This window comes from Bufo bufo, chromosome 4, assembly GCF_905171765.1.
Source record: "Bufo bufo chromosome 4, aBufBuf1.1, whole genome shotgun sequence".
NCBI classification, from domain to species: domain Eukaryota; kingdom Metazoa; phylum Chordata; class Amphibia; order Anura; family Bufonidae; genus Bufo; species Bufo bufo.
This window is the reverse complement of record NC_053392.1, coordinates 58,785,471-58,799,531: the sequence shown is the minus strand read 5'-3', so window position 1 is coordinate 58,799,531 and position 14,061 is coordinate 58,785,471. Positions and strand designations below refer to the sequence as shown.

The window sequence follows — 14,061 nt, the reverse complement described above, 5'->3', positions numbered from 1 at the left end:
ACAGTAGAAATTGATTTATGAAGTTATTATGCGAAGTCTCGCGAGACTTCGCGAAGTAATAACTTCGGCTCATAGGAGCCAATACATTATAATACTGTACAGAGCTCCTGCTCCGTACAGTATTAGAACAAAGTTTGTTTCATCCGAAGTCATCTTCAGTCGCTCCGTACAATATTCAAACTAAGTTTTATGTCAATCGACTTCGGATGTTTCATCCGAAGTCAATTCGCTCATCCCTAGTGATAAGATGTCACTTCCTCTCTCTGTGTTTGTATAGCTCCTTATTTGCAGCCTTTTATTCTCATCACATATTGTTATTGTATGTTTGTTCATTGCTGCTTTGTGTTTTCCTTTCACTTATATTCAACGGAAAAACACACACAGGTCTTTGTGCTCACACCTGGAGCTGACACACCCAGACAAGATTGTTCTTACTTTGCCTTCTGTGCCTTCGATATATCACATTTAGAGTTTTTAATGCAGCTAATGAAGCCAAACAAGGAGTGGAATGAAGACTATTGTGCTCCTTTCTCTCCTTTTATGAACCAAACCTGCAAGTGTGGCCATACCCTAAAGGTGTATGCAGAAAGTACTTTCTAGTGTTAGCTGCAGGCAGCCAGGATCTTAAAATATGAACATATGGCTGAAGAAATTATCAACCTCTGTTACAGAAACATGCAGTGTATGAATCCCTACACAGACATATTAAATAATTAATCAGCAAAATATTTTGAACTTATTTTGAAAAATATAACCACTGTAAGGGGTCTTTCACACGAGCGGATGCCGTGCATGGAATCCGCTGTGTGAAAGAATGCCAAGCCCCGTTCCGGACAGCAGAGACCCGGAGCGTTGACATGATTGATAATGCTCCGTGCCTCTCTGTGACCTTTTTACTACTAAATCACAGTGACAACTTTATCTCACTGTGATTTTGTAGTAAAAAGATCACAGAGAGGCACAGAGCATTATCAGTCATGTTAATGCTCCGGGTCTCTGCTGTCCGGAACGGGGCTTGGCTCTCTTTCACGCAGTGGATTACCCGCACGGCATCCGCTTGTGTGAAAGAGCCCTAAAAGTGCCCAACGTATAAGACTATAAGTATCATTATATTGGTATGAAAGTGTGGGCCACACTGTAAACAGCAGCGAAAAGGCTTTACTGTAATGCTGCCCTTTATATACAGGAATAGAACTAGTATAACACGACCCCATATGTACAAGAATATAACTACTGTAATACTGCCTCCTATGTACAAGAAAATATCTACTTTAATACTGCTCCTATGTACAAGAATATAACTACTATTTACATCCCATCTACAGTCGGTAAAACTTCCTTTCATATCATGGATAGGCAGGAAGAATTATCTCAAGACCTTCATTGTTCCCAAGCTCCTATACCTGCTGCAGACATTACCCATATGGCTCCCGCTTTCGTACTTTAGAGAACTACGTAGAAGATTTTCCCTTTTCCTCTGGACGAATAAACCATCTAGGATAGCTTACTCCACGTTGACGAGGGAAAAGAGGTTTGGTGGCTTCGGCCTTCCCGATGTCCACCTGTATTACACTGCAACACACCTGAATAGGTGCTTCTCTCTCCTTTCGCGAAGCTCCCCAAACCTGTGCACAGCTCTAGAGCGTGGCCTAGTTACATATAAGGACACTCTCGTCCTATGGGGGTTCCGTAGCTGCACGCCCTCACATTCCTTTGCCTCCCCCATTTGGAAGGGCATGCTCGTTGAGTGGGCCAAATTATACAGATCCAGAGATCTTAGATTCCCCAATCCCCACCTCCCTCTGCACCTACTACAAAACTTAGCTCACCCTGAATCCACTACTCCTACCGGGGTCTGGCGTCAGTTGTCTAATCACAAACTGCAGGACATTGTATCTGCGGCTGGGGACTTGGCATGGGACACAATTTGGGCCTTACCGGAGGTTCAAAAGCAATCCTTCCTGGCTCTTGCGGCCTTTCGCAAAGATACTGCGAACCTGAAACTCCCTCCCTTCTGCTCGAAGGAACCCACATGGCTAGAAAAGAAGATAGTTATGCCGATCCCCCCGAAGAAGCCCTTGTCGACTCTCTACAAGGAACTTCTCTCTTCCACACCCCCGGCACTGTCCTTTCTAACTGCCTGGGAGAGGGAGCTCTCGTTCCACCTCTCAGAACCTGAAAAGGCATTTATCCTTTCCAATTCTCATGGATTCAGTCGTTGTATCAAAATACAGGAAAACTCCTTTAAGCTACTCACACGTTGGTACAAAACGCCTGAGTTCCTTCATAATCTCAATCAGGAAATACCCGATCGGTGCTGGAGGTGTGGAACAGAGAAGGGGTCGCTTTCTCACATATGGTGGTCCTGCAGTCTAATCCGTCCCTTTTGGACACAGATTGAGAGCTTAATCAGGCACATCTGTGACTCACATATAAGTCTAAATGCACAATTAGTTCTGCTTTGGTGCCCCAATGTGTCCCTTATTCCCTCTAAGAACAACCTACCAACATTACTTCTTACTGCTGCCCGTCTGCTAATCCCTTTGCTATGAAAGAACGACTCTGCGCCTACGCTGCTGATGTGGCAAGAGAAAGTGGATCAGATATGTCGCTTTGAAGAGCTGGCTCACTGGGAATCTCACACTCGCCCTCGTTTCCTAGATATATGGAGCCCCTGGAAAGCATATCGTCACCTAACGCCTTGAACAACCTTATAGGGGTCTGATTGATACTGCCATCATTGTACCTACCCCCTTCCCTCCCCATCCCCCCCCTTTTTCCTCCCCTCTTCTTGTTTGTGTTTTCGTTATCCCTATCCGGTGTCTTGTATGTCTATTTTTGTTTATTCCTTCCCCCTCATTTATTTGGCTGCGGTTATATATGATTGCACTAATTTGATGCCATCTGCGTATGGCGTATGCTGTACTGTTGCACTTTCTAACTATTTGCTGTCTCAATAAAAAGAGATATATAATAATCCTATGTACAAGAATATAACTACTATAATACTGCTCCTATATACAAGAATATAACTACTATAATACTGCTCCTATGTACAAAAATATAACTACTATAAATCTGCTCCTTTGTACAAGAATATAACTACTATAATACTGCCTCCATGTACAAGAATATAACTACTATAATACTGCTCCTATATACAAGAATTTAACTACTATAATACTGCCCCTATGTACAATAATATAACTACTATAATGCTGCTCTGATGTACAAAAATATAACTACTATAATACTGCCTCCTATGTACAAGAATATAACTACTATAATACTGCTATATACAAGAATATAACTACTATAATACTGCTCCTTTGTACAAGAATATAACTACTATAATACTGCTCCTATGTACAATAATATAACTACTATAATACTGCCTCCTATGTACAAGAATATAACTACTATAATACTGCTCCTATGTACAAGAATATACCTACTATAATACTGCTCCTATGTACAAGAATATAACTACTATAATACTGCCTCCTATGTACAAGAATATAACTACTATAATACTGCTCCTTTGTACAAGAATATAACTACTGTAATACTGCTCCTATGTACAAGAATATAACTACTATAATGCTGCCTCCTATGTACAGGAATATAACTACTATAATACTGCCTCCTATGTACAAGAATATAACTACTATAATACTGCTCCTATGTACAAGAATATAACTACTATAATACTGTTCCTATGTACAAGAATGTAACTACTATAATACTGCTTCTATGTACAATAATATAACTACGATAATTATGCCCCTATGTACAATAATATAACTACTATAATACTGCCCTTATGTACAAGAATATAACTTCTATAATACTGCTCTGATGTACAAGAATATAACTACTATAATACTGCCTCCTATGTACAAGAATATAACTACTATAATACTGATCCTATGTACAAGAATATAACTACTAGAATACTGCTCCTATGTACAATAATATAACTACTATAATACTGCCCTAATGTACAAGAATATAACTTCTATAATACTGCTCTGATGTACAAGAATATAACTTCTATAATACTGCTCTGATGTACAAGAATATAACTACTATAATACTGCCTCCTATGTACAAGAATATAACTACTATAATACTGATCCTATGTACAAGAATATAACTACTATAATACTGCTCCTTTGTACAAGAATATAACTACCATAATAGTATAATGGTTCCCGGTGACTCTTTACCGTTGCTGCACGTTAATGCATATTTTGATATCTCAGGTGTATAATACAAGTCTGTTGATCATCTGAAATATTTTTGTTGCGGTATCTTTTACTTCATACCAGGGCAGTCTTTAATATTGATTGAACCCTGGGCAAAAATTTACTTGGGCCCCCTGGATCCCGCCTTCCCACACCCTAGCATGCAATCACGCCCTCCACCACAACACACATAACGGAAAAAAAAAACATACATCTGGTAGAGTACAGTGAATGACTGTAAATACTTCCAGTTCTGAAGACTCCAGCGGCTCAGGATCAGTGCTCTGGGCAGCTGGGCTCAGGGCTGGAAGTGGGCACCACTCTGCAGTTCAGGAAGGAGACCGTGGCTCGGCTCACCCTAGCGTTACAGTGCACCCCAGCACACCACAGTATGCAGTATAGCACCCTATAGTATACAGCACCCCACAGTATGCAAGCAGTATAGCACCCTATAGTATACAGCACCCCACAGTATGCAGTATAGCACCCTATAGTATACAGCACCCTGCAGTATGCAGTATAGCACCCTATAGTATGCAACAACCCACAGTATGCAGTATAGCACTCTATAGTATACAGCACCCCACACTATACAGTATACAGCACCCCATACTATACAGCACCCCACAGTATATAGTAGAGCAGTATAGCACCCCACAGTATACAGTAGAGCTGTATAGCACACCGCAGTATACAGCACCCCACAGTATACAGCACTCCATACTATACAGTATACAGCACCTCACAGTATACAGTAGAGCAGTATATCACCCCACAATAAACAGCACCTCACAGCATACAGCAACTCACAGTATACAGTATACAGCACCTCACAGTATACAGTAGAGCAGTATAGCACCCCACACTATACAGCCCCCACAGTATTCAGCACCCCACAGTATACAGCACCCCACAATATACAGCCCCCCACAGTATACAGTAGAGCACAATAGCACTCCACAATATACAGCACCCCACAGTATACAGCACCTCACCGTATACAGTATACAGCACCCTAAACTATACAGAATACAGCACCTCACAGTATACAGCACCCCAGGTATACAGTAAAGCAGTATTGCACCCCACTGTATACAGCAACCCAATGGTATACAGCACCCCACAGTATACAGCTCCCCACAGTATACAGTAGAGCAGTATAGCACCCCACAGTATACAGCACCCCACAATATACAGTCCCCCACGTATACAGCACCCTATAGTATACAGTAGAGCAGTATAGCACCCCACAGTAGCTTACAGTATATTATTACAGCCCCTGTCAAGTTTTCCTGATGTAATCTTCACAAAAAAAGCTCCACAGTTAAGGCAAACTTCTCCTGCAGCAACACTCCTGGTAGAAAGGACCTTTGATTACCTCATAGCCATGTGACCAGTAATATTGCTAGGTTACTGGTCACATGGTGATGATGTCATCTAAGGTCCTTTCTCCTAAGAGAATCACAGCTCTCACAGTTCGCTGCCTGGAGTGCCGGCAGGCAGGCATGGCATGGCAGCACCCCCCTGTGTGGCTGACAGCCTGACACCCGGGGCAGTGGCCAGCAGGGCTCAAGAGGAAGCTGCCTTGGGCCCCCAGGAGCAACTGGGCCTGGGGCAGCTGCCCCTTTTGCCCCTTGTTAAAGACGGCCCTGCTTCATACACTATACAGTATTATTATCCTCATCATTTTTAGTAGTCTTCCTCACAGTGACTGTCATCTCTTTCTACTTCTCCAGATACCCTAAGCTTGCTGCAAAGCATCGCGAGTCAAACACAGCTGGAATAGACATCTTCTCAAAATTCTCAGCATACATCAAAAATACAAAGCAGCAGGATAATGCAGGTGAGCGGAGCAGTGTTAACTGAGTCTATCATTTCACACAGTTTATGATGATATTACTTTCTGGTCATGCGCACACCAGATCAGCACAATTTTCAGCCATTAGGTGCCAGATGCAGAGCGGTTCATCATGAGGAATGCTATGAGGATCAGCTGAAGGGATCACACTCTGTTCATTTTCATGATAGGTGGAGTCCCAAAGTATTAAGGAGTATTATTTGGATATTAAATATAATTTGGGCATTATATAGTGGTATTATGCGGGATGCATATGGCTGTATTATTATAGCATTATGCGGTGTGCCTGCATTATATTGGCTTAAAGGCTATGTACACCATCAGGGATATTTTTTTATTTATTATTATTGCATTTTACTCATTTTGGGCCAAAAATATTTTTTGAAATTGGTCTTTATTAAAATATTGAGCTGTTCTGTCACAAAGCGTTAACTGTACTTTCACTTTCACTTTGTGCCTGTCATCTAATAAACCTTATCTCTAAATTACAAAAGGTCATAAACACTTATTTAAGCCACAGTCTTATCAGTAAGATAAGATCTGAGCTATAATGAGTTTTTTCTTTAATGTCAGAGATCATAGATAAGGAACCCCTCAGCTCCCTGTCTGACAGAGCAAAGAGAAAATACAGATCCTGCTAGTAGATAAACTCAAAACTGTGCAGGGAAAACGGCTCATCATTTTTAATAAAGCCCAATTGCTAAAATGATTTTAGCTCAAAATGAGTACAATGCATTAATTTAAAAAAATGCCACCGAAAGTGTACATGGCCTATAAATTGCAAGGAAAGTAAAAAAAAAAATACAAAAAATACACAATAGGTAACTCTTAAGTTGACATACAGCATTTTTAATGCTAAATATTAGTATTTGTGTACTGAATAATTTTATGTCGTAAAGAAGAAAAGGTGTAAAATTCTCTAATAAATAAGTATAAGAATGTATTGGCTCCGATGAGCCGAAGTTATTACTTCGCAAAGTCTCGCAAGACTTTGCATAATAACTTCAGAAATTGATTTATACTGTAAAAAAACATTTCCCGAACTTGGGTTCAGTTGCGTTTTGTTATGTTGCTGCCTTGTGCTAAAATAAAATAAATCCCCATCATTCTGCACTCAATACCCCATAACAAGAAAGTGAGAACAGAATATTACAAATCTTTATGGATTTATAAAAAAGCAAAAACTAGAATTTTGCATTGACATAAGAATTCAGACCTTTTACTCAGGACTTAGGTGAAGACCCTTTGGCAGCGATTACAGCCTCCAGTCTTCTTGTGTATGATGCCATAAGGTTTGCAGACCTGGATGTGAGGTTTTTCTGCCATTCATCTCTGCAGATCCTCTTAAGCTCTGTAAGGTTGAATGGGGACTGTCGGTGAACAGCCATTTTCAGGTCTCTACAGAGATATTCAATTGGGTTCAAGTCAGGACTCTGGCTGGGCCACTCAAAGACATTCACAGAGTTTCCTCCATTTAGCTTTCCCTGAACCCTGACCAGTCTCCCTGTCCCAGCCGCTGAAAATACCTCCACAGCATGAGGCTTCCACCACCACGCTTCACTGTAGGGATGGTATTGGGCAGGTGATGAGCAGTACCTGGTTTTCTCCAGACATGACACTTAGAATTGAGGACAAAAAGTTCAAATTTGGTTTAATCAGACCAAAGAATCTTGTTTCTTGCGGTCTGGGAGTCCTTTAGGTGCTTTCATGCAAACTCCAGGTGGCTTTTCTGTGTCTTTTACTGAGGAGAGGCTTTTTTCTTGTCATCCCGCCATAAAATGGTAGGGTGCGGCAGTGATGATTGACTTTCTGCAAGTTTCTCCCAACTGCACATAGGATCTTTGGAGCTCAGCCAGAGTGATCATTGGGTTATTCGTCATCTCTTTTACCAAGGCTCTCCCCTCCCCTATTACTTAGTTTGGACAGGTGGCTCTCAAGAAGAGTCCTACTTGTTCCAAATGTCTTGCATTTAAGAATTATGGAGGCCACTGTGCTCTAGTCAACTTTCAGTGCAGCAGAAATGTTTTGTACCCTTCTGTGGATTTGTACCAATGTAGTGTCCCACTACGTGTAAAAAGGGGACACTTCAAACTTTTGTATATGTCATGCTATTTAATGCCATTTTTCTATTTGCACTGTAAAAGATGCTAGCTCCTCACAACAGGCTGGTAACCGCGCTTCCACCTTTTCACCACTAGGTGTAGCTGTTACATTCTATATACTGTATAGCAGAAGTCAAGGACAGACAGAAGTTTAGGAGTTGGGAGGAGGTTAGGAGAGGAGAGATGTAACCTGTATGGTTTGCCGCTGGGTACTCCCCAGTCAGGACCTAAAGCAGAAAGGACTCTAAGACTAAAGTACTACTGGATCCATTCTTGAGATGCCACTATTCTGGAGTCAGAGACAAAGTGGACTTACTATTATGGAAGCAGCCTGTTCAAATAATGGAGCAGAAGAGTAATGCCTGCCGCTAGGGGAACCGCCCTGTTGGTTGCCAAGTTTTCAGTATTCAGAAGATCCAAAGGACCTAAAGGCTGAGTTGTCAGAGTAAGCTGAGCAAGCTAAGAAAAGTAACCCTCTCTTTAAGATTGAGTTGGAACCTGCACTTCACTGTCACTGTGCCTGTTGTCTGGAACTGCAGCTCACTTCCATCTTTATGTACCAAGGCAAGATCTATATGGATGTATCTACCTTCAAAGCAAGTATCATCAAGTAAAGTTCTTGTTGGTTCTACTATTGACTCTCTCCTTTTTCTACACCAACTCTTAATCGCAGCAAGTGGGGCTGGCATCACGAACACCAGAGACCCTAAATACCCATACCACCAGGGGCGTAACATCACATCACATGTAATGTGAGCGCTCTGAAGGGGCCCGGGAAGAAGTACAGTGACAATGCTGGGTCCGCAGAGCGCTCTTCAAATATGCAACCCAGGCGCAGAGGCAAGGGGGGGGGGGCACTCACCCGGCAGTTCTTGTCACTGCCGGGCTGTTAGTTTCCATAGTGAAGCAGGAAGCCCTCTCCGCTCCCTGCTTCCCTTTTCTTCAGCGCTGACCCTGCAGGCCGCACTTTGCGCTGCTGGCTGTGGGAGGAGCGCTAAAAGACCGGGAATTGGCCTCCAGCACAGCTAGCAGCGCGATGTGAGTGTGGGAGCGCGTCATCAGGGAAGAGGGTAAGTATATATTTTTTTTCATAAAGATACAGACTGAGGCAAAAGCCGGGAGGGGGGCACAAAAGTGGGCCTTACTGTGGGGGAACATATGTGGGCATTACTGTGAGGGGGCACATATGTGGGCATTACTGTAAGGGGGAACATATGAAGACATAACTACTGTGAGGGGGCATATAATCTGACATAACTACTGTGAGGGGGCACATATGAAGGCATAACTACTGTGAGGGGGCATTTAATCTGACTTAACTTCTGTGAGGGGGTACATATATGGGCATAACTACTGTGACAGGAGCAAATGTGGAAATAACTGCTATGAGGAGCCACAAGAACATAACTTTTGTGAAGGGGCCACAAGGTGGGGTTAATTACTGTGAGGGGCCACAATGTGGGCATTAGTACTGTGTGGTAGCACTTAGTGGAAATATCCTAGATTACCCTGCTATACATTGACATGGCTCAGTCTTACAGGACCAGAACAGCGCCCCCTGCTGGTGATTTCACAGGGGCAGTCACTATTCCTTCCTTAAGTGATTTTTTTTTTTTCTCTATCACCGCAGGGACCTTGTTCTGGATCCAGTGGACATCACGCCAACGCCAGTGACACCCCGGATGAGGTAGGACCAGATTTTATAAGTTAGAACTTGGTGAGCATTGGGCTTAGTGTAAAGAAAAAATTGCTGCCTCTTTGTATGAATGAAGGGGGGGGGGGGGGGGGGGGGGCAGCAATCGAAAGTTTGCACTGGGGCCCATAACACTCTAGTTACGCCACTGCATACCACCAAGGGCATCTCGACTTCCATCTGGCTGGGAATCCCTGGACAAACAGAGTGTGCCCCGAAGGAACTGGTGCTGTCCTTCCCTTCACTGCACGCAGGCCCAGGGAGCTACAGAACAGTAAGTAATACTACTACTCCCATCGGCCCACCATAACACTAGCACATATTGCCCCTGCGGCCCGGTCGCTGCATTAAAATCGGCATCACGAACAGGATCAAAAATCCTCTGCGCCTAATGTGAACAGAACCCCAGAAATATATGTGTTTCATGATAGAGACCTTTCAATGTGCTTTAACTCCTAATTGACAGTGGAGAAGCTGTAAACACCTTTATTAAGCTAACAAATTGTTTGAGCTGCTTAATACTGCATGGGAGTAATATTCAAGAACCCTACTACAAAATTGCATTGCCAAAAGTAAAAAAAAAAATCGAAGATTTTTGTGTCAGTAAAACTGCTTGCTGTCATTTAATGGACTGTTAAAATTGCATCAAAATGGCCGCCTGAGAGCTTCTTGTTGTTTGTGGCTGCGCCAATCACTGTGAAAACTCCTTGCTATTAGCGCAAAAAGTAGTGACACCTCCTCTAAAGCGGGGAAAATTTAAGTGCCGTCCCTTTAAGAGAGCGGAAAAAGAATATTTGCTGCGCCACCATAGACTATACATTGTGCCTGCGCCACCCCCACATGCAAGTGAACCTAGGGGGCAGGCTGTGAGAAGGTGGAGTCCAGTTGCTGGTTGGAGAGAGGTGCTCAACGTGTATTGTGGTGTTCAGCCTGCAGAAAATGCAAACATAATGGCTGCCCACTTGCCCCCAATGCCAGAGCTTGAAGCAGTCAATACTCAAGAGCAAATGATGGAGGAGTATCCCGCTGAGCCCCCCACAGTACGCAGAATCCGTTAAGCCGGCCGGTCCACGGTTCTCGTCGCATCAGCAGGTGACGAGGGAGATTCTAGCCACCAACCGTTCGGTAACAGTACAGCCGTCACCTTGGGCCGGTGCCGGGATCTTGACCCCGTCTGAAATTTATGGGTCTGGATGTAAAGAGGCGGATGGACCCACTTTCAGGGCCGGGATGATCCAGAGTCACGATCGACATGACAGGGGGAACGCCAAGTTGGTACCGAATCTTGCCTTCTGTCCAGCAGAGGAGATGGATGAACCCCATTCCGCCGCCTGGAAGGAGCTTGTCTCCCGTTCCGGCTCCTATTGGCCTCGCGCTCCACTTCCCATACCCCAGGAGATTCTGGCTGGACTGACTGCACAGTTGGTGAAGTCGGGAATATGGAAGGATCGCCACCCAGTGGTTTATCAGAAGATTCCTCAGTGGGCCGGAACCCACGTTTGCAAGGTCAAGGACATGGTAGTCTCAGAAATCGCCCTGCGCGGCATGGGTTTCCTGGAACCCTCCAGAGCAAGAAGTCCCATCAGAACCAGAACCGAACCTGTAAGTAGGCCGGCTGGCCCACTTCATTTCAATATGCACCTAAAGAAAAAGAAAAAAGGAGCTGGAGCCATTAGCAAAGTGAACTCTTTATCGTTTGTTTTCTGTGGTAGTTCTCCAGGCCAATACAGAGAGTCACTGGTGTACTAAAGGACTCTGCCCAGGACTCCATCTTACACAAAAAACCCAGTTGCGAACATTTTTGTTTTTGGTTTGTGCCATTTTAATCCCTTTTTACCCCCTTCTCAGGTTTTCTGGGACTTTAAATCAGGTTATGCAACGTTTTAAGTCATGTACCCAGAAGGACATTTTCTGTTTGTTACCCTATGCAAATTTCACATTTGCAAGTCAAAGACTTTGCAATTTAAAATCAGTCTAGTGGTTTACAGTTAACTATACCCTAAATCAGGGATGAACACTTTGCCTTTAATGAACTATGTTATGGACTTTGTCATGGTCTATGCTATGGACTTTATTATGGACTGTAATATTGCTCATGATAGTAGCTACGCCCATTTTTGTCACCGTCAAGCAAAGAAGTCACGACGCCCAATGTCACCCCTGCGCCATGAGAACCAAGCAAGAAACGTACCAGTGATATTTTAGTAATGCGTCTTATTTGAGTCTACTGAAGTCTACTGAAGTAACTTAATGTTATAGTCCTTTTTCACCCATGCTATAGTGTGATGTTCCTGATGTACAGGCCTAACCCAATTCTTTAGTGGCCAAAGAATCGAAAAAAACACATTCCGTGTGTGGGTAATGGTACTGTCTATATATGCATGCATGCTCTTTTATATTTTTCCGGTGATGCATCATCGTGACAAGAGTGCGCCGAGGACGGCTTATATTAAAATAGCGGGGAATGCAGTGTCCCACTACATGTAAAAAGGGGACTCTTCAAACTTTTGTATATGTCATGCTATTTGATGCCATTTTTCTATTTGCACTGTAAAAGATGCTAGTTCCTCACAACAGGCTGGTAACCGCACTTCTACCTTTTCACCACTAGGTGTAGCTGTTACATTCTATATATATAGCAGAAGTCAAGGTCAGACAGTGGATTAGGAGTTGGGAGGAAGTTAGGAGAGGAGAAATGTAACCTGTATGGTGTGCCCCTGGGTACTCCCCAGTCAGGGCCTAAAGCAGAAAGGACTCTAAGACTAAAGTACTACTGGATCCATTCTTAAGGTGCCACTATTCTGGAGACAGAGACAAAGTGGACTTACTATTATGAAAGCAGCCTGTTCAAATAATGGAGCAGAAGAGTAATGCCTGCAGCTAGGGGAACCGCCCTGTTGGTTGCCAAGTTTTCAGTATTCAGAAGATCCAAAGGACCTAAAGGCTGAGTTGTCAGAGTAAGCTGAGCAAGCTAAGAAAAGTAACCCTCTCTTTAAGATTGAGTTGGAACCTGCACTTCACTGTCACTGTGCCTGTTGTCTGGAACTGAAGCTCACTTCCATCTTTATGTACCAAGGTATTATTTATATGGATGTATCTAACGTGAAAGCAAATATAATCAAGTAAAGTTCTTGTTGGTTCAGCTATTGACTCTCTCCTTATTCTACACCAACTCTTAATTGCACCAAGTGGGGCTGGCGTCACGAACACCAGGGACCCTGCCTCCAAAGCACCCTAAATACCCATACCACCAAGGGCACCTCGACTTCCATCTGGCTGGGAATCCCTGGACAAACAGAGTGTGCCCCGAAGGAACTGGTGCTGTCCTTCCCTTCACTGCACGCAGGCCCAGGGAGCTACAGAACAGTGAGTAATACTACTACTCCCATCGGCCCACCATAACACTGGCACATATTGCCCCTGCGGTCGCTACACCTCCATACAATCCTGTCTCTGAGCCTCATGGCTTGTGAGACCTTATATATACAGGGCTGTATCTTTCCAAATCATGTCCAATTAGCTGAATTTACCACAGGTGACTCCAGTCAAGGTGTAGAAACATCTTAAAGGTGATCGAAGAAAGTGGGAGGCCCCAGAGCTAAATGTCAAGTGTCATAGCAAAGGATCTGAATACTTATGTTCATACAGAATTTAAGTTTTTAGTTTTTTAATAAATTTAATACATTTTTCTAATTTCTGTTTACACTTTCTCTGTATGGGGTATTGAGTGAGGAATGATGGGGGAAAACTTGATCTTTTTTTATTTTATCACAAGGCCGCAACATAACAAAATGTGAAAAAAGGGAAAGGGTCTCAAGACTTTCCGAATGCCTTATAGATATCAGTTTAGTTTTTCCTGTGGAGTGGGAGGCCACAAATTCATACCTCCCAACCGTCCCGGATCCGGCGGGATAGTCCCAGATTTTGGTGCCTGTCCTGTGGTCTCGGAACGGCTGAGGTATGTTCGCTCTCAGCTGTCTCTGTGTCCATAGGACCAGTGTCGGACTGGGGTGCCTTGGGCCCACCAGAGGAATTGATTCTGGGGGCCTACCATACAGCTACCACACCATAAATGCAGTGGAGTAGCGTGGGTTGCCAGCACCCGTGGCAAACCAAGTATTTACAGATAATGTAGTAGATATCACTTGCAGTCCTATGTAG

At 43.5% G+C, this 14,061-nt stretch overlaps 1 protein-coding gene across 2 annotated transcripts in view; it reads left to right on the top strand.

The window, feature by feature from the left end:
• The window catches only part of CLIC5 (chloride intracellular channel 5), a 145,618-nt gene that overhangs the window by 91,813 nt on the left and 39,744 nt on the right, over nucleotides 1-14,061 (top strand). For both annotated transcript variants that reach the window (XM_040427288.1, XM_040427289.1), the window contains exon 4: nucleotides 5,984-6,090. In XM_040427288.1, coding sequence (XP_040283222.1) covers nucleotides 5,984-6,090 — 107 coding nt within the window. The remainder of the gene's footprint in view (nucleotides 1-5,983; nucleotides 6,091-14,061) is intronic.